The sequence below is a fragment of the Taeniopygia guttata genome, chromosome 5, assembly GCF_048771995.1.
Source record: "Taeniopygia guttata chromosome 5, bTaeGut7.mat, whole genome shotgun sequence".
Taxonomy (NCBI): domain Eukaryota; kingdom Metazoa; phylum Chordata; class Aves; order Passeriformes; family Estrildidae; genus Taeniopygia; species Taeniopygia guttata.
Window position 1 is genome coordinate 25,303,676 of NC_133030.1, and position 26,825 is coordinate 25,330,500.

General features: G+C 43.1%; 1 protein-coding gene across 3 annotated transcripts; it reads right to left on the reverse strand.

Moving 5' to 3' along the window:
• Window positions 1-1,476: 1,476 nt before the first annotated feature.
• SYT13 (synaptotagmin 13) lies at window positions 1,477-21,961 on the reverse strand. Of its 3 annotated transcripts, none has more exons than XM_012574216.5 (6): window positions 20,985-21,961; window positions 16,188-16,410; window positions 14,152-14,292; window positions 12,473-12,786; window positions 8,038-8,167; window positions 1,477-7,329 (listed from the first exon to the last, which is right to left on the reverse strand). In XM_012574216.5, exons 1-6 carry the CDS (start codon window positions 21,165-21,167, stop codon window positions 7,025-7,027), a joined length of 1,296 nt encoding a protein of 431 aa, XP_012429670.5. In that variant the 5' UTR covers window positions 21,168-21,961; the 3' UTR covers window positions 1,477-7,024. The 3 variants fall into 3 exon arrangements, with proteins under 3 accessions (XP_012429670.5, XP_002199876.5, XP_030130005.4); XM_002199840.7 differs by having other exon boundaries at window positions 14,152-14,286; window positions 20,985-21,864; XM_030274145.4 differs by lacking the exon at window positions 20,985-21,961 and adding an exon at window positions 20,602-20,936.
• Window positions 21,962-26,825: the final 4,864 nt, after the last annotated feature.

Sequence of the window (26,825 nt, forward strand, 5' to 3'; positions counted from 1 at the left end):
ATCTGCTGGATAATCAAAGGCTCCCACAGCACAGCATATGTGCTAGCTAGACTTTTTGACTCTCTGAAATCCTCTGTTTGAAGTTGTTTTGATCAAGGAGAAAAACAAGGGTGCTGTCTGCATAGCTGCCAGACACCCTGTTTCTGGGGACACTGGTGGTACCTGTAGAGGCACAGGGGTGGGAGAGCCTTGCAGAGGTGCCAGGGCTGGGATGGGGAGCCATGTGCAGCAGAGTGTCAGGAGTGGCAGAGCTGCACTCCAGGCCACCACTGCACTTTGTGGCATTCAGGAGAGCTGTCTAGAGGGCTGGGTAGTGTGTTGGTTTTAGGTGTGACCTGTCTTCTCAGGTGCATCTTGGAGCCCTGTCCTCACTGGGTTTATTTCACATTCAGGGGTCACTAAGGGCTCAGGGAAGTGAAGGAACTGGCTGCAGACCTTCAGGACTGGCACTGGCAATAACTGCGATACAGCTGCTGGATTAGGTGCTACTCTCTCTTGGCAGACAAAGGATTACAGGAAAATCCCAGTTTAGTTTTTAAATACCGTAGGGGGAAGAAAAGGCTTCTAATAAATCTGAAGTGACAATGAACAGCAGGGTTAAGAGAAGAATGGTTCTGTGGCAATTATTGCTGCTTTTCAATATGCTGAGCTGGGAATTACTGAGTAACCCTGTACAAATCTCCCAGGTGGGAAGGATTGTCCCTGGCAGATGCACCACCCATGTTCAGCTCACTTTGCAGCAAAAACACAGTTTCTTCCTTCATCTCTCCAGTGAAGGCTTCAGTGCCATCTGCCTCACCGTGCAGCTGACAGGCACCCCTCTTTGCTAAGCCAGCAACAGCCTGGGGCTCTGCAGACAGGCTTTGTTTTCTCTCCTTGTGCTTTAACGATGACTGTGATGGGTGAGAGTGCCCCCAAACTGTCAGTGCCCCCAGACTTCTCGCTCCTGCTCCAAAAATTTCTTTTCTTTTACTTTTATGTGCAGGTTTTGATCTGTGTGTCTTGTTAAGAACCAGATAATTCTGGTGATGGTATTAGGTCAGCCAAGCATGTTTTCCTCACGAATGCATGGTTTACAGAGAATCACCAACACCAACTTTAAAGTACTGATATTGGCAAAAAACAAAATAATAATTTAAAAAAACCCTCTAAATCCACTTCTTAGATTTGTTTCAGAGATGGAGCCAGTATCTGGGAAGAAAGTGGTTCCCAGATCCCAATTTCTAAATTCCTTGTAGCTACTGGAAAGCCTTTAGAGCTTTGTTTAGCTGCCACCTTACTGAAAAACAATAGATTTCTTGTACTTGCCCAGGACAGGACTCTATTGTTGACTCTTCCTCTTCTCATTGTACACCCATCCTTGATGACACCCTTCAGAGCATCTTCTGTTGACTCATGCCAGCACGCTGTGCCCCTGACATGAGCTGCAAGCAGAGGGGACTTACTGTAGAGTAAACAATGCAGACACAGCACTGGTACAGTTTGGAATAATTTACTTGCAGTGTTTTACATGTTGTGCTGTAATATTAGACACAATGGCTAAGCATCATGCTCTGGTGTTGTGCATTGGATTGTGAGAACAATATAGAGTCTTGACAAACAACATCTGGCTCTGTACAATAAACACACTGGGACACCAAAGGACCAAGTAAGCAGAAAAGCCTCCTCATGCTGGAAGGCCACAAATCACTATTTCACTTCGCTACTTTTTTTGTGCATATTGAAAACAGAAGAAATAATATTAAGTGTTAAGTGTTACTATTTACTCATCATGCTTATCTTTTAACAAATTAACCAAATACATTTTAATACCTAGTTAAATTCTGAAACACATTAAAATGTTATCAAAGCTCTGTCCTTCAATCAGTCTTCAAACTGGCCTTCAAAAGACTTCAAGAAGCATGGTCCAAGTCACTTTATCTTCCAGTTCTTATTAAATCTCATTGTAGTCAACTCATCTTAGACGTTAGGAAAATTTGGGCAAACCTTGGTCTGTAATTCTAGGGCCCAAATGACAACCTACTTCATTTTGGGGGAAAAAAAAGGAGTGGTTTTCAACACTACTGCCAGATAATACTGAAGAGAGATGCTAGCAAAATACAAGGTAAAGCCATCAAGCCCATCAGTACCTGGGAGAAATGTTGAGCTTGAAAATTTTCCCAGTCCTGTTGAAGGGAATTTTCTATTACTTTCTGATGTATTAACTCTTTGCAAAGCAAATATGTTTCTTATTAGCATGCAAGGATATTTGGGACAACAACTGAGGGGGAAACCCTGCCCTGAAAAAATATTACCCTTACAGGGCACCGGCTGTAACCACTCCCCTTACAACTGGGGAAGGGTGCTGAGGGTAGTAATTAGTCTAAAACATCCCAGATATTTTAGTTATTAATAATGATTTGTGCTTATTAATTCTTCTACTGTAGGACAAATTGCTTAGAATAAAACTAGATCATTTTTGGGGAGGAAGATCTAGCTCTGAGTGCAGATTGAGGCAAAACAACAGATGGCTGCAGTCTATATTTTAACAAAGGAACTCAATGTAGTCACAAGTCATTTCCTCTGGCCTCTCAGCCCCCTCCTCTGAGCAGAGGCCGCCTCAGGAGGCCACCTTTCCCAGGCAAAGCTGGGTAATAGACACAGGAGCTGCATTTCTCAGGCTTTTTTTACAGTAATCTGGTTGTTTGTGCTTTGTCACTGGAGGAGGGACTGTGAACCCCTGTCCTTAAACTCACAATTTTGGCCTTTAGCGAAAAGGATCATTCATTCTGACCAGGTAGACTGCCTGACACCATCTTTTTTTTTTTTTTTTTTTTTTTTTTTTTTTTTTTTCCCTCCTTCCTTATTCCCTGCAGTCTCTTGGCTTCCAGCTTCTTCATATTAATGCTTATAGCAGGCAGAATTATCAGTCCAGCCACTAACTAGGCACTGGGGACTCTTGTGGCTGCTTTTGGTCACACATATATCTTAGGAACATTAATTGCCATAAGTGGATTTTTTTGCTTCTCTTATGATGCAATTTATAAGCAGCATCCTTTAATTTGATACACAGTGGTGCTTGCTGATGCTCCTGCATTTTCAGCTTCAGGAGCTGAAAACCAAGGGTCTGTCTGGCTCTGTCCTTACTGCACTTTGACAGCTCAAGTTGCCAAAACTGCTTGATACAATGGCATTTCCAAATACTTCAGATTTATCTTCATGACTTTGTCACCTACCACAACCATTGCCAGCCCTTTCCCTGCTGGGACAGCTTGGCCCTTGGGGTGCTGGGGCTCAGGGACACCCAGGTGCTGCTGTCCGGAGGGGTGAGGGCAGGGCCTGGGCAGGCGCTGGAATGCGATGGGTGACACACGGAGAGTTCAAAGGGCCGGGCCGGGCGCCCCTGCCCCTCGGGTACCACACGTACACAGCATTCCTCATCCCCGGTACGTGCCCGCTGTCAGCCCCGCCAGCGGCCGCCTCCTCCCGGCAGCGCCTGGCAGCCTTTGTTCAGGCCGTGCTGATGGCGAGGAGCATTCCTTGCAGGCTGAAATGCCAGACAACAAGAATGATCCATCCTGGGAAGACGTATGCATTTTCACTCTTTCTCTCTTTCCCATTAAATCCCATTGCAGCGGAGGAGGAAACAGTGCCATTCATTAACACTGATGGCATCGCTTTGTTCCGAAACCAGCTTTGTGGTTAAGTAGTGTGAATACAAGTATTTGTCTACTGTAAAAGATGACATTGTTTTGCCAGAGCTAAGTCAGATTCTGATGATCTATGCTTTTAAAAGCCATAGGACTGATTGATATCTATTACCGGGTCTGCCAGGATCACCAGGGCACAGGCAGATAATGCTGTTTAGAATCAGTCACCAAGATGTTATAAAAGACTCCGTGAAACAAGCAGGATGCAGAACTAGAGGAGTTGGCAGCAAGGCAAATATTTGGCCCTTCAGGCTTTCCATTGCCAGCCAAATAGCATCATAATGTGAAGTTATCCTTCTTATCCTTATCCCCCAAAAAATCACAGTGATGCCTGGAACGTATATGTGAATTAGGTCAACATTCCAATAATTTCTGCACTTATATGGAAATTATTATTCCATACCTATAGGTACATCTACAGGCAAATCAGGATCACAGTAAGCATTAAGAATTCACTATCAACTAGACCCCTGTGTCCAGTTTACTCACAGTATCCTACCGCTTTTTGTTAGTAAAAAAAACTCCATAGAGCAAAACAAGAAATCAACTTTCTTTTTGTTTACATGCCCTCTAGCCAATAGATCAATATCAGAGATTAAAATATTTGGTGTAAGATTCATGGGCATACTTAGCTTTTCTGTCTGTCTGGTTGCTCAAAGATGAATTTATTGCTCTCTTCAAAAGGATCCTGTAATTCCTGGCTACACCACCCACAAAATAAATAGTAGTGTAAAGATAACAGCTTTTAGTGTGCATCAACCTTGTCAGTTTCTTCACAGAATCATAACATTGCTGAGGATATAAAGGGCCTCTGGAGATCATATTGTCCAAACTCACTCCTGCTCAAAGTGGGATAAACTGGAGCAGGTTGTTCACTCTGTATCTCATCAAATTTTCACTGTCTCCAAGCATGAAGACCCCCAACAACCATTTCTGCCAACTTGTTCCAGTACTTGATTATACTCACAGTAAAAAAAAAGGGGGTTATTCTTGGTATTTTTCATGTGTTCAAATGGAATTACCTACATTGCAACTTGTGACCTTGACTCTTGTCCTGCCACTGGACACCAGGGAAAAGAGTCTCTCTTCATCTGCTTTTGTCCTTTCCCAGGTCAGGTATCTGTACATATTGATCTAAACAGTTCCAGCTCTCTCAGACTTTCCTCTTACAGAAGATGCACCAGCCCCTTAAACATCTTCATGGCCATTTGCTGCACTCTTCCCAGAAACTCCATGTCTTTCTTGCACTGGGGAGTCCAGCAACAGACACAGCATCCCAGAAGTGCCCTCACTGGTGCTGAGTTGAAAGGAAGGATCACCCTCCTTTGACCTGCTGGCATTGCTTAATGCAGCACAAGGCACTCTGCTGCAAGACCACACTGCTGGCCCACGTTCAACTTGGTGTCCACCAGGACACCCAGGTCCTTTTCTGGAAAGCTCCTTTACAGATCATCAGCCTTCACCCCTGCACTGCAAGGGGTTGTTCTTCCTCAGGTGCCACTTCTCCTTGTTGAATTTCAGGAGGTTCCTGTTAGCCCAGCATTTCTCCAGCATTTCCCTCGGCATCCATCTGAATGTCAGCAGCACAACTGCCTTGTGTATCAATCACTATTCCAAGTTTTGCATCATCATCCACAAACCTGCCGAGGCCATGCTCTGCACCATTGTCCAGGTCATTTATGAAGGTGCTAAACTCTGTCAGTCTCACGATCAGCCCCAGTCACCACTAGTTACTGACTTTCAGCTGAACTTCATTTCCCAGTTCATAACCTGTTGTGCCTGGTGCTTCAGGCAGTTTTCAGACACTGGTTCTGTTGTTTTCTCTTTGCCAACAGGATGGCAACCTTCCCTTGACAAGCTGCTAGACTTATTTGACTGCACCATCAGAATAGGATGGATACTGATTAAAGCTTAGCTTAATATTTTGATTTAAACAATCAGAGCAATCTGACCCTGCAAATATGAAGCTCTGAGATTTTCAAGGCTGAAAATTATATGGGTTTGTGTCCATATTTTTGGATGCCTTGTCCCCGTGGAAGTCCCTTAAAGTTGTGTCTACCACTTGAAAAAAAGGTAGTAGGACAAGCAGTGTGCTTATAGGGTCATGACATTATCACTGCCAATGCCAGACTTTCAGTCCATCTAGAAACATAAAAAAAAAAAAAAAAAAAAAAGGACAGTCAAAAGTAACATTTAAGCTACATCAAATCTTGAAAGTGCACACAAAAAACAAGCCCTGGAGAGTCTGTCTGATTGGTGAATTCCTTCTGCCTGGAAGTGATGAAATACATGGCAGTTAATAAGGGTTGTCTTTGAGTAATGCTGGTATGAGGATTTGAGTGCAATAGTTAACTGTCAAACCAAAACCATCTATCAGCTGTTAAGGTATAGAATTATCCCATTCTTTTGCCTAATTTTAGATGTTGCCTGGAATACAATTAGCATATTTGAAACTTGGTAAAAACACAAATAGAAAAGATGACAGTAAACTGAAAGATCTGGTCCAAGTTTTAGGAGGTAACATCAAAAATAACTTTTTGGTCCATATTTAGGATCTTCCTGGATGACACCATAAAAAGATAAACGGTATAGATATTCTGCTAAAGGGTCCTGAAACATTCATATTTTCAGCAGTTTTCATGAAAATTAAATACAAGGTATCAAACTCTCCAGGAAACAAAAGTAAAGGAAGGTATTTGACTTCTTGCTCGGCAGTGTTTGCTCAAAGGCTACACAGGATGAGTAGTTCTTCTTCCTCTGTTCTCTCCCTTAATTCTGTATATTTTTCTAGGTATCCACTTTGGCTTCACTCTCTTTTTCATACTGATTCTTTGTGCCTGCCATGACAGTCAGTTCTCTGATCTTCATTTCTCAGTCTTGTGGAGTATTATGAAAAGCAGTGATTGGTAAAACACTTGCGTGTTTGTGATATGGAGCCAACACTCACCCAAGGGACTGGGGTGACAGCACTAGATGCCAGTGAAGGGCTTACGTTTCCATGTTAACTTTGCTCTTCTTTGCTCCCCTCTGCCCCTCTACAGAAACAGCGACCTCTCAGAAGACACATTGGGCAGGCAAATAAAATTAATTCAAACCATCCAGGCAGCCAACCCCTTGTTTGAGACAACCATTTGATTAGGTGAGAGACTGTCCTTTAAATACATTTTCCAGACAGTTTCCTAGGCTAGAATGGGCAGGAAGATCAGAGAAGGGTGTTGTAATAAGAGTGCTGTGCTGAGCAATTCCATGGAGGTGAAGGTGGAAGATGAAGTCCAGCTTATTCCCCCAGGCTCTGAGGCCTGGTGGGATTCTTGTTGTCAGTAATCATGATGAGCCTACATATGGAGCTGGTGCCACATGGCTATCTGCTTCCTGGGGTTCCTCAGCATTTCTTCCCAGTGGTTCCTCTCTGTGCCCGTGACGTGTAAGCCCAGACTGCACTTGCCAAGCACATGGCTCTGGCCAGCTCCATCCTGGCTCAGCATTTCCAGCTCCACACTGGAGGCACGCAGGAGCTCATGAGGCACCTCAAACATGATCATCTCATTCCACACAGGGTTGATCTTGTGCTTTGCACGTTTGGTCTGCTTCTTCTTCAGCTTCAATGACTGATGCCTCAGTGTTACCTTGACAGAAACATCTGTATAGGGAGGGGAGAGAGACACTATATTAATGAACATGCAACAAAGAGACTAGACTAGACTAGAATAGGCTGTGTTGGAAGGGTCCAATCAGGATCATGGAGTCCAACCCTGGCCATGCACAGGACACCCCAAAAATCACACAATGTGCCCAAGAGCATTGTCCAAATGCTTTTTGGAATCCATCAGACTGGTGCTGTGACCAACCTAAATCTCCCTTGACTCAGCTTCACACTGTGTCCTCAGGTCCTGTCCCTGTCCATGAGAGAGAAGAGATCAGTGCCTGCGCTTTCACTTCCCCTTATGAGGATGTTGAAGACCATAAACAGGGGCTTCCCTCCCTCTTCTCCAGGCTGAACAGAGCAGGTGACCTCAGCCACTCTTCATAAGACTTCTGCTCCAGCCCCTTCACCATCCTTATGGCCCTCCTTTGGACACTCTCTAATATCTTAATATTTTTTATATTGTGATGCCTGAATCTGCACCGAAAAATGCAAGAGAATTTACACTGGTGACATCAAACTGAGAGAGCACAGTAGAAATATTGGTCAGAGGGTATTTGGTTTTCACTTTTAAAAAATTATTCAGATCTCTTTGGCTTTCTAAGCCAGACTTTTTTTCCTGCCAAACTTCACCCTTCCCACTTTCTTTCTAGATTTACATAATAGCAGAAACAACAGTATCTGTTTCCTTGCCATAACACTCACCACTTCCGAGTAGATCTTTCAGCTGCTTGGAATGGAGGTTTTTAGCCTTAATAATCACCACCAGCAGGCGATTAGCTGCTGGCAGGTAGCTAATAGAGAGCAGAACCTCCCCATGGCCTGTGGATGGCTCCTGGAAATGGAGACACAGAAAGGGTTAATTTGGTATATGATCTTGGCCAGAACCTTAGGAAAACAACAATAGAAGACTGATGGATGGAAGGTCATGGACCAGCCAAGTTATCTCTCTGTCTTTGTACAGGAGATCTTTCCAGTTGCTGGATGAGAATAAACCTGGCAAAGATGCCCGAGGCTCATAAGGCTCCCATAATGTGAGTTACTGAATCCTTATGGCACTGGAAAGTAACTGCTTCTGACATCAACTTTTAGTGCAATATTTAGTCAGAAGAAGATTTGGGGCTGACATACAGTGCAAATAGTAAAAAATTCCTATTTTGAGAGACCACCTAATTGCCCTACATTTATATCCACTACCCCTCTTACTGCTTTTCACAGTTCACTTTTGGTTTCAGGTGCTCCATTTCTCAGAAGGCTCTGACTGGACTCAGCCTCCAGCCTGCATTGCCCAGCAGGAGTATAGGGCTCCCTGGGAAAGCAGAGATGGTGCTTGGGGCTGAGTCTGACCTGGAGCTGGACTTCACCATCCCTGACACCCTATTTGGTATGAGAAAAAACCTAGCCAAGCTGAAGTCCTCCACGAGCTGGGCACACTCTTCCTTCCCACCTGCCTTCCATCAGGATTGTGAGCTCTCCCTGCTTCCCCTGTGAGAGACTTTCCCTTTCCCTTTCCCTTTCCCTTTCCCTTTCCCTTTCCCTTTCCCTTTCCCTTTCCCTTTCCCTTTCCCTTTCCCTTTCCCTTTCCCTCCTTTGCCCTGGACAAGCAGCCCTTGGGGGAAAGCCTAGGCACAGTCACACCACCACTGCTCTCCTGTAAGAGAGTAAAGCCATTTCCTTCTCGGGAGCCAGCGGGGAAGGAGAGAAATCCCACACCATTGTGTGCAGAACTGACAGCCCTTGGCAAGGAGCAAAAGGGGAGTAGTTATTCTCTCAGTGAGTGGAAGCTTGTGACAGAAATCTGGTTTAGTGTGAGGTTAATGACCCAGAAGAGTCCCAGAAAGCCAATGCCAATTCACTAGACTCATTCTGGGCTCCTTAGCATGTTCTACATCCTCGAGGATAGACAGCCCTTCTCCAGGCTATTTCTGTGCTCTGCAGTGCTGCTACTAAGTGAGCCATAAATATTTCAAATTAAGTTTTCAACCAGTTTCTCAAAACAGGCAAGGACAGGCCCCTGTATGCTCTCCATGAGCTGATTGACTCTCCAGAAAATGTGGCTGTTATCACTGTCTGCTTCGAATGACAAATTTGTCCTGCACAAATATGGTAGAAGGCCATTAGCAAGGAAGCCTGAAATTCAATCCCAGGTCAGCCCAAGTAAATTTTTTTTTTCATGCACACAGGTAGCAAGGAAGGGCTTGTATGCATTTCACTTATATGAATCCTGTCTTAAATTGAAGTGGACCTTAGAAAAGCCCACACATAAAAAGAGGCAGTTTCAAATGCCTGTATGCCCTCTACAAAAGAACTGTGCACTCGGGGACGAACCCAGACACCACCTCAATGCAAACCCAGAGTTTAGGCATGTCATAAGCTGCTTTTGTTTATTTACTCCCACTAAATCTCAGCAGATCCCATTCTATAGCTCTCGGCTAGAATTTGGTTCCTGTAGCTCCAGGCACAGGCAGATGCAGCAGAGATTGGGAGGGGGTGGGGCTGTGTAGGCGTGCACACAGACACAAACACACACGTTGTACTCGGATCACATCTTGTACTTATGACTTTCTAGCTCCTGCTGCGCTGATCGAGGTTTTGGACAACTTGTATCCAAAACTTGCAATGGTTGGTCTCTGCTGGAGTTTTGCGTGAACAGACCAAACCAGAGGTACTTTTCTTTCTCCTTCTGGGCTTTGTTTTCTTTGTTTATTTTTTCCTATTAAATCCACAACCTCCATTGTGAGTTGAAATCCTGCAAATTCATACAACCATCAGAGCTTCAGTCTTTCTTTCTATGCAATATGAATAAAAAGCAACAAGGGGTCATCGATGACTCTACGTGCAGGGCACCACGAAATCACAAAAGGGAAGTTGCTATGCAAGGACACACTATCATCCCCACTATCATTACCGTCATTAGCAAAGCAGTGGGAGGGAAGGAAGACAAGATAAGGATATCAGTCTACAGCATCTACGCCTTTGCATTGCTCACTGGACTCAATGAATTCCTGAATGCTAATTGCATTACCTGGTTAGCTGTAAGCTCCACTCTGGGCTCCTTCCCTTGTGTGTGGGAGAATTACTGGGAAGGTAAGAACGAAATTTCTGCCCTTCCTGGCATTTCAAAGAAATGTCACATGTTTGACAAAGCTCAGTAACTTTGCTCCTGGATGAATGCTGTCAAAAAAAGCTCCTCTTTTTTGATCAGCTCTTCTTCACTCCCTCCCTCTCTGGTTCTCAATGAATGATTCAGGATCTGTATACATAAGCTATCTGTGCAATGGTTGGCTCTCTTAGGTCCCAGATGACGCAAATTCAGCTTTCACTGCACATCCTTAGCTCAAACTAGGGCACTGTTCAGCAGTACTGCTGGTGTTAACCTTATGCTGTCAGCCTGGAGAAGAAATGAATTTCCTGTTTCCGTGTGTGGTTGTGAAGCTGGACCAAGGAAGAATTCCGTGTATATCAGGACTCCATCAGATGCACTGGAGTAACAACATATCATTTCTGTGAGCAGGCTGTTCCTTGTGTATTGCTAAAAAAGCAGATGCTTCAGTATGGGGGGAGAGGGGGAGGATTACAGCTATTAGACAGACACTGAGTCTTGTGCTTGAAGTTTATTAAACTCATTCAGACCACCCATTTGTTTCTACTGCCTCTGGCTATGACAGGTGTTTTTTTAGTGTGGACAGTCCTGTTAGTATTCAAGTGGTTATGAGATAAATCAGCACTATTGGAAATCAGAAATGCTAACTCTGTGTCTGTGGGCAGCTCAGTGGAGAGCTCTCACCCCTGATGGTGACAGGCAATAATTTGTTTCATCATGCTTAGTGAGGGTGCTGGTGTTGTTTTGCATTGCTCAGCCATACCACAGCAGACTACAAGAAGTACCACTTGTTGTGATGAACAAGCAGCAGCAGTAGCAGCACCCTGCTGCTGTGTTAAGTGAATTGCTGCTGCTAGAAGAACAACCTAGCTGATGGCATGGAAAAGGCTCCTGAGGAAATGTGCAAGAAGTTAGTGCACATGAAGCATTCCCTGTACCCACTTCAAGAACTGTTGGAATTCTTCCCTCCATTTTTCCTGTCTGTGCAATGGGCAAAATGTGGATGAGAAAGGAAAGGAAGGATTTGATGTTTAAGGAAACCAACACAATGCAATTAATGATATTTTGGTATCTTCCAGAACAGATAGCACTGGATTGATTCCGGTAAGTATGTGTCCTTCAGTCCATCATTCCAGTCCCAACAATGTATTTCACTCCTAGATTAAGGCTCCCTAGGGTGCCACGTATGCCCTGCCATACCCAGCTTTGCAGAGTCCCTCCATTATACTCACAGTAAAAAAAGGGTGTTATTCTTGCTATTTTTCATGTGTTCAAATGGAATTACCTACATTGCAACTTGTGACCTTGACTCTTGTCCTGTCACTGGACACCAGGGAAAAGAGTCTCTCTCCATCTGCTTTTGTCCTCTCCCAGGTCAGGTATCTGCACACATTAATCTAAACAGTTCCAGCTCTCTCAGACTTTCCTCTTATAGAAGATGCACCAGTCACTTAAACGTCTTCATGGCCATTTGCTACACTCTTTCCAGAAACTCCATGTCTTTCTTGCACTGGGGAGTCCAGCAGCAGACACAGCATCCCAGAAGTGCCCTCACTGGTGCTGAGTTGAAAGGAAGGATCACCCTCCTTTGACCTGCTGGCATTGCTTAATGCAGCACAAGGCACTGTTGTCCTTCTCTGCTGCTCCATTGGCCTCTGCAGGCACTCTCTGATATTTCAGCTCTTGCCACTCTGGTCCTGTATCAATAATTCTCAGAAGCTCACACACCTTTTTCTAAACATAGCATTTGAATTACAGATGCTAATGTCAGATTGTCATGTAATTGGGGGAGGAGTTGAAGGAGTTGTGACACATTAACAGCTGGAAGAATTAGACAGAAAAGCTTCTCATATGACGAGCTACAGACAAGCAGAGAACTGTGCTGAGTGATCTCTGCAGTCACACATCATCCCTCCAAACCAGTTCCAAACAAATAAAGCCACCCACCCACATGCAGCTCTCTAGGAAAAGGGTTTCTCTTGTCCAAACTCTTAATTATTAGGTTTTCTGAACTACCGACACAGACTGAGTCCATACCTTCTCTGGGCTCTTTAGCCTTTCCCACTGGGCCTTTCCAAAGGATTCCTCCATTTCAGCAAGGTTCAGTTTGAGTTCCCCCACAATGCTGTGCCTGGAGAACTTGTCACAGTTTCTCAGGGTGAGAGACAGTGTCCCTCCTGGCATCTCCTCCTCTGTTAGTGGGAACTGCAGCACCTCCTCCCAAAGTGTGTGAAGTACCTTCTTCTTCAGCTCTGTCTGGGCCTCAGCAATACCAGACTTGCTCTCCAGTGTGCCCAGTATGTAGCAATGGCAGCCAGTGTCTTGGTCCCCATTCATTCCATCATGCATAGCTAGAAAAGATGGATGGTAAGGACCTCTCATAAAAGACAGCACTAAAATACCTGTGTCTAAATTGCTTATTTCATGACAGCCATAAAATAAAGCAGCTGCATAGACCCTGGCAGGAAGCCCTGTTCATGCCTGTCTGGGGGCAGATTAAGCTGCAAGCCCATTCTGTGGTGTTTTTGTCAGGCTGCACAGTGTCCCTGTCCTTGTGCCACTGCAGAAGGATGCTGCCAGTGTTTGGGAGAGCAACAGCTGACTTCAAGGAAACACATTCTGTTGAAAGATGCAGAACTGCACTGAAATGAGGCAGCATGAAACAGGGATTGGCAGTTCTTGTTTGCTTTTACCTTGGCACACAAAAATTACTCCTTACAATTACTTTAAAAGCAGGAAGGTCAGTCACAGACATCAGAGATGGGATAGAGCTTCCTTTGGCACACATCCATCCCTCCCGGCCAATGTCTAAGGGTTATTACATTTTGCTGGTCCAACCTCTGGCAAATGAATCCATCAGAAGCCACCCCACAGCCCAAAAGACCTGTGCCAAGGGACATTCATCCCTAATTTTATATCCTTTTTATGTTGAAAAGTCTAGCGTGAGAATGGCATTTCACACTCCTCTTCAGTTGCAGCAACAGAGCTGGACTGCCTTCTCCGGCAGCAAAAGGAGCACACCCTCCTCCCAGAGGTCATTGAATATCACCGCTTTGAGGGAAAAACTGCTGTTCTTGCTGCAGACAGTCCAAGGACATCTGCTCCTGAGCTGCCAGGACCTGTGGGTCACAGGGCTCACCTGGCTTCTCAGGGGAGCAGCACTGGGGAGCAGAGCCAGGTCCTGTGCACAGGAGTGCCAGGGTGGCAGCCAGCCAGCGTGGGTGTCCATCCTGAAGGGCAACTGTGGGCTTGCTGCTGACAGGAGGGCCTGGCAGGAGCTCCTGCTCCCTGGCAGGAGCACCCTTTCAATTCTTGCCTCAGAGGGTGTGATTTGATTAGGTTTCCACAGAGATCTACACTGTGCATGAATTATTCAGGCAGCTTATTTTACTCTCCCAGAGGAACTGATGATGCTCCAGCCCTGAGCAGAGAAGCTGTTACAGTTGTCAGAGAGTGACACAGAGCCTGGCTGCCTGGCCAGGCACTGCCAGAGGGACTTTTCTCAAAATAAGTCTGGTATCTCCTGCTCAGGCTTTGACTTGACTTGAGGAAAAGGCAGTTGGGAATGGATCAGGTTAAAGAATGAAAGGTATAGAGAGGAAGGAGATAGTAACCCCATTCCTCTTAACTCAAAGGAAAAAATAAAAAGAAGAGGTTGCTTTGTACCATGTCTGGGACTGTGTGTTGTCCCGTTCAGGCCAGACGTGTGCCCTTACCTTGGAGGAGGGAGACGCGCAGCTGTGCCCGCTGTGGCTCGTACAGCAGGGAGTAGTGCAGCTCGGGGGCCTGCCGGCCGCTGCCTGCCCGCTCGGGCTTCAGGTGCTCCGTGACACACACGTCCTTGACCACACCTGGAACTGAAATAAGCCCTTTAGCAAGCAGCTCTTCCCCTTCCCAAGATAACAAATCCACTTTCTCTTGACTTTACTTTTCTAAACATCGCGCTATTTCTGTACTTTGTATGCAGGACTATAATTTATTTTCCTTCTTCATCCATCATCATACATCCTTTTTGTTCTGTTTACTTGCACTTTCATCTCTTTCTACAGCATTTAGACAAGGCTTCTGCTCTCCACCACCTTGTGCTCTATGATGGTTTCCACACTTCCTCTTTTACCTTATGACTAGGCCAAGGTGTCTAAACAACACTCATTACTTGTTATATTGTTTTATTTTCTTTTAACTGGCACTATTAAATCTAATATTCTCTGCAATGAGAAGGTGAATCCGCTCTTGAACTGCTGTGCAACTCTGCACTAGGTCAGACCTCTCTAAACATTTTGGGTTTTGTTTCTTTTTTTAATTTTAACAATGAAGTCTTTGTCATGCACAAAACATCCATTTCCATACCACCTGACCAGATTGAAGGCAATGAACCCATAAGGTAGTTTCTCCATGCATGATTTTGAAGCTGAGTATGTATTTCATACTGAAATAAAGCAAGTTGCAAGACTAAAAGAAAAGCCAAAGATTTTTGTTGTCCAAAACTGTTATCTGCAAGGTCAGTACTGATTCACACAGAAAACAATAGTGGGACCAGCACACTTCCTCCTGAAAATCTCAGCCACAGTTCAGACCAGTTCATTGTGGCATCAAAGGAGAATGCAACAATTCTTGCTTAATTTTAGCAACACTTGAGCTATATAATCAGGCAGAGCAGGAAGGAAACTTGCTTGTGCCATTAGCAGTGCAGAGAGGCTCTTACACCAACACTTATATAAAGCTTTAGCCTAAATGCAGACATCATCTTTCATCCTTTCCACCCTTATAATCTTTTCCCTGACACCTAAGGATGTGCCTCAGACAGTCTCTTCCTCCGGTGCATCTGCTTCCCATGGCACTTTCTTTTCCATACTCACGAGCCTCACGTTGGAGGGGTGAAGGTAGCAATTGTCCTTCCAGAAGGGCAAAAAATAATCTCAAAAATTTAAAAATAACTAAAAAGAATACTCTGTAAAAATAACGGCAGATGGCATTGTCTCTCTGGCAAATCTTCAGGAAGGTTGTATTAAAGTGGTAGCCATAGGAGTAAATATCCTGTTAAAAGATGGCTGTGAAGTTAAAAATCAGTATGGAAGAAACCCAGACATGCTGCCAGATACATATAATTAAGATTGCATTTTCGCTCAGGTTCCAGAAATCTTATGTTTCAGGATTTGGAGTGTTACCCTTTGGGCTGGCTGGGAAACAGAAATTCTGTTTGCCAAAAACCTTTGAGGTGTTTCACTGCACATTACAAAAAGCCAAGAACATCTCACCAAACCATGGCAATAAAGGAACAGAGAAAATTAGAAGCTTTGGCTCCCACTGTCCCTGACAAGGGCACTTGCTGGACAGCTAGCATTTGACCTGGAGGAGATATTCTGTCTAATTTTGGCCAGATATTTCACATGTACTCTGGCTTCTGCTCTCAGCACAACTACACTAAATGTGCTTTTCCACAAAATATCTGCTACCAAGGGAGACAGTTTCTTCAAAACAAAAGATGTTTAAGTAAAAAAAAAAAAAAATTACAAAATTGCAACAAGATACAGCTACAGCTTTGTTATCAGAAGGTCCTTATAAGCTCCATGACTACCTTCTACTAAACAAACGTATGGAAAGGAAAACTCAGAGTGCTCATGATAAGAAAACTAAAAGCATCCAATAAATTCCACATCTATTTATCTAACAACAATCACATTATGCTTAGAAGTATTACAGATCCACACCCACTAAAGTAATTGTTAGTTTGAAGACCAAAAGCTCCTACCGTTTTGAGGGAGAACAAACAGCTCTTCATTGACTTGTATCTTCATCCTGTTCTCATCCAAAGCAGTATGTTTTCCAGTAGCTGGTTCTTCTGTTGTCTTCACAGAGTACTGCGTGTAGTTAACAACTTCAGGTGAAGTTACTTCTGGTTTGGGGCCATAAATGTTGGGAAACTTCAGAAGTGCTCGAGGCTGGACTGGCTCTGCAGTTTTCTTAATGTTGAACTGAAAATTAAAACTTTTTTTTTACTTTGCACAAATTACATTAATTCCTCCCATTCTCTTAACGTTAGATGAGCTGTTCATACCATTCATAATTTGTACATAGTCCCTCAGCCAGCAATACAAGAGATTTATTAGTTGATTCAGTTGTCATTTCAACCTCTTGGTTCTGTGGACCAGAGCTCCATCTGACTATCAGACACACAGTTCCCCTTTATTATACCAGGACTGAAATCTGGATTTATATCTGATTTTGTTCTTAACATTTCAATTTCCTGCTGAATCATGAATATGGGATGAGCAGAAGAACCTGCAAGATGCTCAGGTAGTCTAAGCAAAGGTTCTCCCAGAGCAAGAAAAAAAATTTACTAGAATAGAACAGTTCTCTTCTGCTAATGTCCCAAGAAAGGATCCCACCTTCTTACAATTTAAATAATTCCCCATTAATTTATATTTGGATTCACTGATGGGGAAGAACAAAAGCTGACTAGCAAATGAGCCCAACCCTAGGAACTGATTTTATTAATATTTCCAAAACAACAGACAGACAAAACCCACAAGTAAAATAGCTGTTTCAGTTGATTATTGTGCAGTGGGATTATCTCCAACCTACTGCCTGCTAACCTACTTTTTGTCAAGACTGGGGGCAAGACAGAACAGGTTTGTAACTGTAATGAAAGTTTTTCATTAGTCTTATTGTTTCCTAATAATAGTGAATGTAGATGAAGCCCTTGTCTGTGTAGGGATTTCCTGGTCCCAGCTTGTATGTCCAGAGGAAGCTACCTCTCAAGAAACAGAGCTGAATAAAGAGGGCTGTCTTGGATGTTAGCCTAGCCATATTCTGCTTGTGGAGATCCTGGCTGCATACACTTGGCAGTGGTAGGGAACTAATTAGGTGAGTGGCTCCACCTTCTCAAGGCAGCCAGTGCACCAGTGTTTGGGAAGTCTACTGTGCAACATAGCATTTTGGCTTGTCTAATTGTCTTGTCCCTTTGAAAGGGAAGTGGGCTGAGACAGAAAGACACCATTGTGTGCCATCCTCACCTAGCATTCAGTTGAGTTTAGACATTATGTAAATTACACGGTATGGGGCTGTAAGTGAGATCCCTCTTATAGAGATGTGAGCCTCATCAGTCCTAAAATACCTAGGAAACATGAACTTATTCAAACTTTAAATGCAATTTTCCATCCTTCTAAAATTAAAGCAAACCAACCAAGCAGAATACATGAGGAATTGCTGCACAACAGCTAGAAAAGGCAGGTTGCTTTTGTTGTGCAGGGGCATTACATCCAGCACGCACACAGTGGTGGCCAGCCTCTGCTGTCCTCTATCCTGGAGCTGCTGTGTCCTACCACTCACTGGCCACACACTGGAGCCTCCTGCCTGTATTGCTGCGTGCTGCCAGCAGACAAAGCACTTCCAGATCCTTTGGGATTGAAAACATGACACAAATTTGAGGTATTGTTAGTAAAATCTTTTCTTCCTCTTGTTAAGTACCTTGCCAGGTACTTAGCAAGAGGAAGAAAAAAGTCAGGAAATCCATCAGCACACAGCATCTAAGAACTCTGTTGGGTCTAAATATTCCTCTTGTCTGTCTGCTCTGCAGAATTAGAGACGAGAGACATATGCAAGCACAGTGGGACTAGCCCACCCCCTCTTCCAACTGCATCTGCCTCTGTTTATTATGTTGCTGCCAGCTCTTTTCCCAAGTGCTGTGTGCTAATCCAGTTACATAGCAGTGCCCTATGGAAGTTTCCTTTGCAACTCAGCAGTTGTGTCTTAAATAAAGACACGAGCAGAACAGAGAGTTCTGCAAAAAAATGCATGAAAGCAAGTCAACTAAAAGGAGCAAGGAGGCTGCAAATGATCCTTCTGTGTCCCTGCCCAGTGTCACTCAAAGCACCAGACTGTTGCCATTGCTGAATGTGTTTAGGAAATCTTCATTCTGCAGGTTTTGCTGAGACTTTGCAAATTTACAGCAGTTTCTCATTGTTTTGTAGATGTATGTTTGTATTTGAACTTCTCCTCCTCATGTATGCAGGGCATGTCCATGGGGAGCCTCTGTCTATAGCAAATACAAGCATCCCATGTCATGGGAGACATGCCAAATTATTAAAATGCAGACTTGCTACATCTTTCTTTTGTCATCTGTGTTTATCAGAATCAGTGGCCCTGACGGGTTTCAATAATTAAATGTGTCCAACACTGACTAGGACATACTGTGTATTAATGTACTCAGAAAAAAAGTCCCGACAGAACAATTTATAAACATAAAGATAATAAAATTTCACAAGCTCAGAACTCAAACTGAGATTCATTTCTTGAAGGTATAGAGACTGATTCTGATTCAGTGACAGCATAGGAGAATTCATGTTCCTGGCAAGAAAATTATTTTAATTGGAAAGAATTGCTAAGCATATGGAATATGCAAACTAAGAACATTTTGCACTTTCTGTGACAGAATGTTCACTCGGCTGCTATAATATGTTCAGATTTCTTTAAAAAGAGCTATAAAACCCATAACATTGGAAATAATACTTCAAATTTAAAAGTCTACAATGCTGAAAGAATGCAATCACTCAGGTAATAATGATACATTTAGGGCAGATTGAATAATTTTCTCCCCTGTTGGTCAAATACTGGATTAAGTCATGGCAAAACCTGATGAATGTAGACATATTTTGAGGACCATAACTGAATAGCTGCTGAGTACTGGAGGCTTAACTGAACAATATGGAGACATAGTGCTTATTTCAGTCCTGCAAACAGGATAGCACCCCCATGGACAAGATCCAGGATGGATTAACACTTTCCCAAGATGTTTTCCAAAAAGCTGTATAAAAGAAAAAAAGCCCAGTCCAAGGATAGAGTTAAAATGAGGATTTGAGATGTTTCTGGGCTTGGAGATTGCAACATCAAACTCTCATAGAAGGAGCCTGATGGTAAAGTTGTCTGTGGGTTGTGTTGCTGCAGACAACAGGTAGAAAAATTTGCGTTGTATAGTGATGTGGCTGTCAAAGTTATACATTTTTTATTCACTTTAACAGTAAACTTGGAAAAATCTCTGTATCATTGTACATTTTTATATACAGGCGTTAGCAAACCCCCTGTATGGGGTAGAAAAGACAAGAAAGGAGCCTGAAAGGGACTTGACTTAGCTATCAAGCAGATTAGCAGGTGAAATTCATCCTAGGAAAATGCAAACAGGTTCTAGGAGTTATTCACCATGCTCATAGAGGGAGGCTCAGCATTAGCATTATCTCTTGAGAAGTCCTAAACTCCACACAGAAGTTAGTCCATGGTCAGTGGATCTAGTTCCTACACCTTCCCCCCCGGCTCCAGCAGCCACAAGATCTGCTAATGCCATTCTCTGTACCTGCACCAGTTCTCACAATACTGTTTGTAGATTTGGTCATCTTTCCTCAGCATAAACTGCAACAAGAACATGAGGATGCCAAGGTTTTCTGATAAGAGGGTAATAGTGGAATATTTAATATTTGAATATTTATTTACAACCATTACAGAGGAGTTCAATTAGGACTTCTGCTACACTCTTAAGGAATACAAAAATAATAGTCTGCTCAAATAATTAAAAGGCAAGCAAAGACTGTTATACAAGCCTTTGGAATGGGCTACTATGGCATAATTTGGTTGAATGGCTAGGTAGAACTGAAAAGGACACAAGCACAAACAAATATCAGGAGCAACAGCCAACAGGTACTTTCAGAGACTGACCAGTGCTATAGCTCATGCTGGAGACCACATTCAACCAAGGAAATCATCAAACACTTCCCTTTAAAGAAGAAATTCCCATTAATAAGTATATTATAAGCATTCTATAATTCCCCTAGCTCCCTATTGCACTGAGCTCAGGAGTAAATCAGGCTGTTTGGATTCTAACAAAAATGAAAGAGCACACAGGGATGCCTGACACTATCCATACTCCACACTGCATTTACAATAAGTGAAAAATTCACAGTGTGATGAGATTGTCCAGTCATCACAATCTAGATTCTCACTTGGTTTTTATTATTATTTCAATGCATTGTTTTAGCTTCACACATAATTAATCCCCTCAGTTAGAAGGGCAGAGGGAGGAGGAGGGAAGGTTTTCACAAGAAACCAGCTGTTGACAGGGAACTATCCTGCAGGAACTATGAGGTATTGTGAATAGAATTAAATAGATGCCATACAAGATCTCAGCAGGAGCCATCTCCTCTTCACAATGCTGCGTGCCACCTGGTACAGCCCAGTCTTCTCTTCTTAGGAAATTATTTCTCTTTTGATCTATCTGAAAAACTAAACAGCATTTCCAGTCCTCATCCCCTGTTTCTGCCATTAGCAGCTTTCTCTCTGGCTCCGTGGCAGCTGTCTCCTGCTCCGGCAATTGTGGTACCCAGTTCATCTCTGTTTTTCCCTCACTCCTCCTCCCACTGGCATGTTGTTATATCCCGAACACAGTAAGCAGATAAACAGGCAGCATAAATCACATGCTGAGTAGCCTAACAGGGAAGTTGCACTCCCACCCTCTGCCTTTAAAGAAATATCACAGAGTAAATTAGAGACTGTGTCTTACTTGCTGGACTGGCTGAAGCACGCTGGGTTTAGTATTTTCCGTCTCATCCTCTTGCTCCTTTTCTGAGAGTCCTTTCCCAGGTTGCTTGCATTTGCAGAAGCAGGTGAGGCCACAGAGGGCAAGGATGCTAGTTGCAGTCCCTAAGGTAGCCCCCAGGGCTATAACTGGAGCAGACAAAACCATTGTCCTGTGCTGCACAGGAACAGAAAGCAGAGACCCTGTGGCTCTTCCTACTCCCTGGGAGAGCAGCTCTCCCGCATCCACTCCAAATTCTAGCCTGGCTTCATTCTCCTTGGAAGTCTGAAAGCAATTCTGTTTGCAGCAAAGGGACCAATCTAGACACAAAGATAAATCATCCCACCTTTGCTAGGCAACAAGGCTACCTTTCTATCCTGCTGATGGAGTTGCTGCTCCAGGTCAAGGAGAGGAAATAGTAATTGTGGTGCTTGCAATCTCCATATAGCTGCAAACAGGCAGTTTTCATTGAAGCCTGTTCTCCAGCTCCACTGGGAAAAGTCTGATGTGTGATAGAGAGGAAAGACGTCAGCAGAAGGGGCTGGCCTTGCTAGCTAACTCACAGAAAGTGCATCCAAGTGTTTGATCATCTCTCTAGCAAAATTTCTCACGGTTGGCTTGCTGATATGCTCAAGAGGTTGCATTTTTTTTTGTCTTAAGGCAAAGATAGTGACTGCCAAAAGCTGCTGGCCTGAGAAGCTGTGTTAAGATAGCACTGTGGTCACAGTAAAGCCTCTGTATAAGTCAGGCAAAACTTTCTCATCCTTCAGAGGCTGCAGAAAAGACACAGACAAGAATTAAGCACTGTCCCATGCCTCACCACCTGCCCCTCAAAGCACAGGGTCTGAACCTTTTGGAACTGCTTTCTGCAGGATAAATGTAGAGCAGCACCTCTATTTAAAAAGAGAGTAGAAAATCCTACCAACATGATGCACTAGTGCATATGCTGCTTCCTCTGGAGAAAATGAGAATGCAAACAACATATGCTACATATTAGTCATAGTGCTTACCACGCTGGTGTCAGGCAGTGGGCTGCTGAGCACAGAAGAACCTGCATGAAGAGACTTGAAGAGCTGGATGTCCGTCCCAGTTTTCTCTTGAGGTGATGGAGTGATTATCTTTCTCTGACTCATTTATTTTTGCCTTATTTCTCAGAATACCCAGCTTGGGGAAGAGGACAATAAACACCATAATTTGATGTGTTTCTCATGACATGTACTACCCTTTTCTGTGTACTTCACAAGGAGAATCTAGTGGCCAGAAGGTGATTATAATTCTGGTCATTGCATCTCTCAGCCAGAGTGAAAATAGTCAGCACAATGTAAAATATTCCAAAAATACCCAGTTCTACTGATTCTACTGGAAGTTTGTCATTCTATTTTGGAATATAGTTGATGCCCATGGATCAGGAAAACAAATTATCTATGTACAGAGAATTGTTTAGAAATTCAGGGGTTTTGATCCTTCTGTAGCTCAGGTTTTGCATAGTTTTTTCTTAACTTTTTTTTTCTTTGATGTTTCACATCTTATTCATGACAACTCACTCAGTCTTTGTTCCTTGATGAGATGTTCACCTCCCTAGCACAAAACTTCCCTCACACATCTGAGTCTCACTTTAATTGTTAGATTCCTCTGTAGCATTGCAGCATCCTAATGGCTGCAGTGCACATTCCCCTTCTCCTCACCCTACCTGGCTTGTCAGACATGTCTCACCCCTTGCTTCCAAGCCTCCTGATCTCCCATCAATAAACAAATCCCAGTGGATTCCTTAAGCAGAGCCACTTCCCTAATAAACTGCTGAGCCTGTGGAAACTGGTCTTTCAGCTCAGCCCACATAAGGAAAACCTTGAGCTTTGTCTTCTATCTACAGGAACAGGAGTTGGGCGCACCAGGCTGGACCACTGGCACACCTCTCCCTGTGCTCAGCAGTGGGGAGAACATCACACAGAGGAGGCTGAGAAATCTGACTAAACAATCCTTTTGCTTCTTGCTTTCTGTATCTCAGGAGATTGCAAAGCCTTGAGCAGCATCTTTGTGTTTCCCTCTTCTGATGTGAATTTTCTCTGCCACAAGTAGACCGTTCCAACCATTTGCTGACTTATCTAACAGCTGTTTCATTCAGCCCACAGTTGAACAGGTAACATTGTACTCATGGTGCCATGAGGTCTCATCTATAGTTTAAAGAATGAACCATGTTGTTAGGGACTTCTATGACCACTCAAGAGAAGCAGAAGTGAGAAGAGTCTAGAAGATGACAAAAAAGATGGACACACTCTTTAGATGCCTTGATGGGCTCTTCCTAGAAGTGCTAATGAAATCTGACACAGTTAGGTCAGAGACCCCAGAGATTTGGAAACCACATGAAAAGGAAGAAGGTTCTGTTATGGGTAGAATACAGTGAGAGAGATTTGGAGTGGAGAAGGCATTCAGTCCATTAATGAGATGCAAGCTTGTTGTGTTTCCCACAAGCTGTTCTGAGAATTACACAAAGACTGCTTACGACATGCTGTAGAAGTAATGTCACACCAAAGTTTCTCTGCAAGACAATAATTTAATAGCATAATCTCTGAGATATTTTCTGCTTGCTTATATAGGAAGATTAAGTTTTTCTTGCCAGAAATTGTATTTCATGTGAAATGTAATAGACACAGAATCATTGTCAGATATAATTTTTAATAGTAACAGCCAGGCAACAGCCTTTTGCTGCTATTGCTAGGAAAACAAAGAAGCTCTTCCCAGACATTGAATATTATCAGTATGTGAGCTTCTAGAAGTGACAGGCCAAAGAATTCAGATTTTTGTGTGTGTACTGATGCATGTACAGATACATAATTTAACTGTAGCTTTGGCATGTACTGCCACTGCATGGTTGCTTATTTTTAGCACATTGTGTTCTAAAAAAATTGGGCCAGAAATGTGTTTCAAAGTCATCTTTACACTTGCTTGTTTCAACACCCAATAATTAAATCACTTATTTTTCTTTAAAGCAGTAGTAAGATAAAATGGGGTCAGGTGACCCCATTTTATGACCTTTCTCACTAGCCATTCACACTGATACTGTCCAGAATCACATAACTTTTTTATCTGTCACATCTGCCATAGGAAAGAGTCTTGACAAGGTAAAAAGATGAAAGCCTGTTTCTGCAATCCAGATTTTAGGGGCAGGTTCAAGCTGGACAACATATTTCACAGTCATCCTATCCACATATTTTCTCTAGATTCTGATGTAAGGTATGAATAAGAATGACAAAAGCATACACATGGTTTTCAGCTTCTGATATTTAAGACAGGAATACTCTGTGGTGACAAAATATAAGATACCAGTAAACCTTTGGTGCCCATAGATTCTTTGTTTCTGCTGTGAGCTCTTCTGCTGACATTTTGGGCCTTTCTGTTATAAAAGAGCTGCATAAAAGAAGCTTACTCTGAATGAAGACTTAGTAGTACAGATCACATGGAGAATTACAAGAGTTTTTGCATTGCCTATCTGTAGTTCATGCTTTAACAGAGAAAAAAAAAAAAGCGCCCTTTAATATAATTGCCAACCACTTGAATAAGCAGGTGGGATTTTCAATCTTTATTTTGACAATTGAAGACACCAAATTAAAGTGCCAGAATCCAGAAGTAAAAGATGATATACATCTGAATGAAAGATGTTTGCATACTACTTTCCTTGACTCAGCCTACTCCACTCCATCAGGGGCTGGTATCAGAGATACTCTGTTTTTCACTGAGGCATTCACCAGGCAGAAGTGTGAGTTAACAGATGGAAATGGGAAAGTTGTTCGGGCTTTTTTTTTTTCCTCCCCCTCAGGGAAATCCTTGTGACAGTCAGATTTAGCCTGAAGGTGTAAGATCATGTTTCACTTATATTGACTTGTTATGTGATTCTGTGCTACAGGAATGGAACAGTTTGAACAGAATGGTGGTCTGAAATAACTTTCCAGATCCTAGCAAGGTGTTTGTATCACCCACTTTGGGCACTGAAATAGTCAGTTAGTAACAGAAGACCATATAAGGATGTCATACATTTTGTATAATAAGTAAATGAAATATTGTGAAAACAAAAGTGAAGGTAAAAGGCTTATGCTTGCAATGACTGCATCTGACTCCTTATGCTTTTGTGTGCTATTGCCTCAGGTTGTAAAATCTTGAAGAGATTCTGTCTTCCTCCAAGTGGTGAAGTATCCCTCCCTCAGATGAAGGTGAAGTATTAACAAACCACTGAAATAATCCTTTGCAGCACTATTAAGACAGAGCAGTTTTCTCTACATATTCATATGCAAAAAGAAAATAAAGAAGGAAGATCTGTGAGAGGAATGTGGGCTTGGTCCCTCCATCACTGAAGCAGACCTATAGATATAAATCAAGTAAATTAGGTAATTAAGGGAAGAACAAAGACTCAGTTTCTAAAAGGAAGCTATACAATGATCAGCCTCAACAAAATCAGCTTCAGAGTGTGGTGCTTCATCTGATGCTAATGGATGTAGAACTCCTGGAACCTCCAGACTTACAGGAGCATCTGCCACCTGTGTGTGTGGTCTTTAGCCACATTTCTACCCTCAGGCTGATGATAAGGATTTAGCACCATGGAGGGTCCAGCTAGTTGCATGTATGCAGTGGAGGGTTTGTGGTTAATGATTCTGTACTGATACACTGCACTGTCCTGAGATTAAAATCTGTGGAATTCAGGAGATCTATGGAAAAAATATGGCTGTCTACCAGTTTCAGGAGGCTGCCATGTGCCCCCTGTCACCAGCAACCACTGTAAACTCGACTGTTGTACATCTCTTGCATCCCTTGCAGCAGCACTGGATGAATACTGCCAGAGGGTGGAAGACTCAATACTAGCAAGTAGAGAGAAGGGGCCAAAAAGCAAAAACTGGGGAGGAATAAGAAGGGTCTGTAACATGAGAACTGGGCATTGGTGTGACTGCTGTAGCAGGATACTATTAGATGCTACACTATAAGAAAAATAGGAAAATTAGGGGGGGTTCAGGAAAGGACCACATGAATGAATTAAGGAGTGTGAGGCAGTGGATCAGAGTGTGCCTCAAGAAGGACAGTCTCTTTATTGATGAAAAGGCTAAGGGGTGTCTTGGTCAAAATCCTTAAGCACCCAGTTGTGAAATAAACCTTTGATGATTGAAGTTCTCTCCTGCTGAGCAAACACTGTGTTACCAGGAGCTAATGGCCAGAAGCTGATGCCAGATAAACTCAGAGTAGAAATGTTGCAGATTTCCAACCACTGACATAATTTCAGTGGGAGCGATCTCTGAGGGATTGTATAGGGTCATCCATCATGGGTAGTTTTGAAATCAAGACTAATGTTGGGCAGTTTGTTTTTGTTCAGTTGTGGTCTACACTGATGTTGAATCACCAATGACACCACCGATATTCTGTCCAGTGTAGTTCCACATATATATGGGGACAACGTGGGATGTGAAGAATTATTGTATAAAGCAAGTTTTCAAAAAATCACAATTCCTCTGAGAGCATCAAAGGGCCAGCTGCAAAGAGAAAAGTAGCTTTAGAAGGTCATATCAGCAGGAAAACAATATCTATGCATTACCAGGTGAATTGCTTTAGTGTGAGGTTTCAGCACCTCAGTAACACAGATTCAGAAAGAAAATGTCAGCTCCAGCTCAAGACAGACCCAGTTGAAAGAAAGAAAAATGTATTATTGGAAATGTCACGGGGAGTGTTGTTCGGTAAAGTGGCAGACAAAAGGTTAAGTGTGAGCCCAATTAGCAGGGAAGTTAAGCAAATGAGTAATTGCTTTCCCATATGGGGGAGGGTATCTTGCCGAGACCAGATAACACACAG

Excerpts from the sequence above, each read along its gene's own strand:
- SYT13 (XM_012574216.5), bottom strand. The coding sequence starts at position 21,167 with ATGGTTTTGTCTGCTCCAGTTATAGCCCTGGGGGCTACCTTAGGGACT. Across the intron at positions 12,787-14,151 it reads GCGCGTCTCCCTCCTCCAAG|CTATGCATGATGGAATGAAT; the intron begins GTAAGGGCACAC and ends CATCTTTTCTAG. Across the intron at positions 8,168-12,472 it reads GGCTAAAGAGCCCAGAGAAG|GAGCCATCCACAGGCCATGG; the intron begins GTATGGACTCAG and ends CTCCATTTCCAG.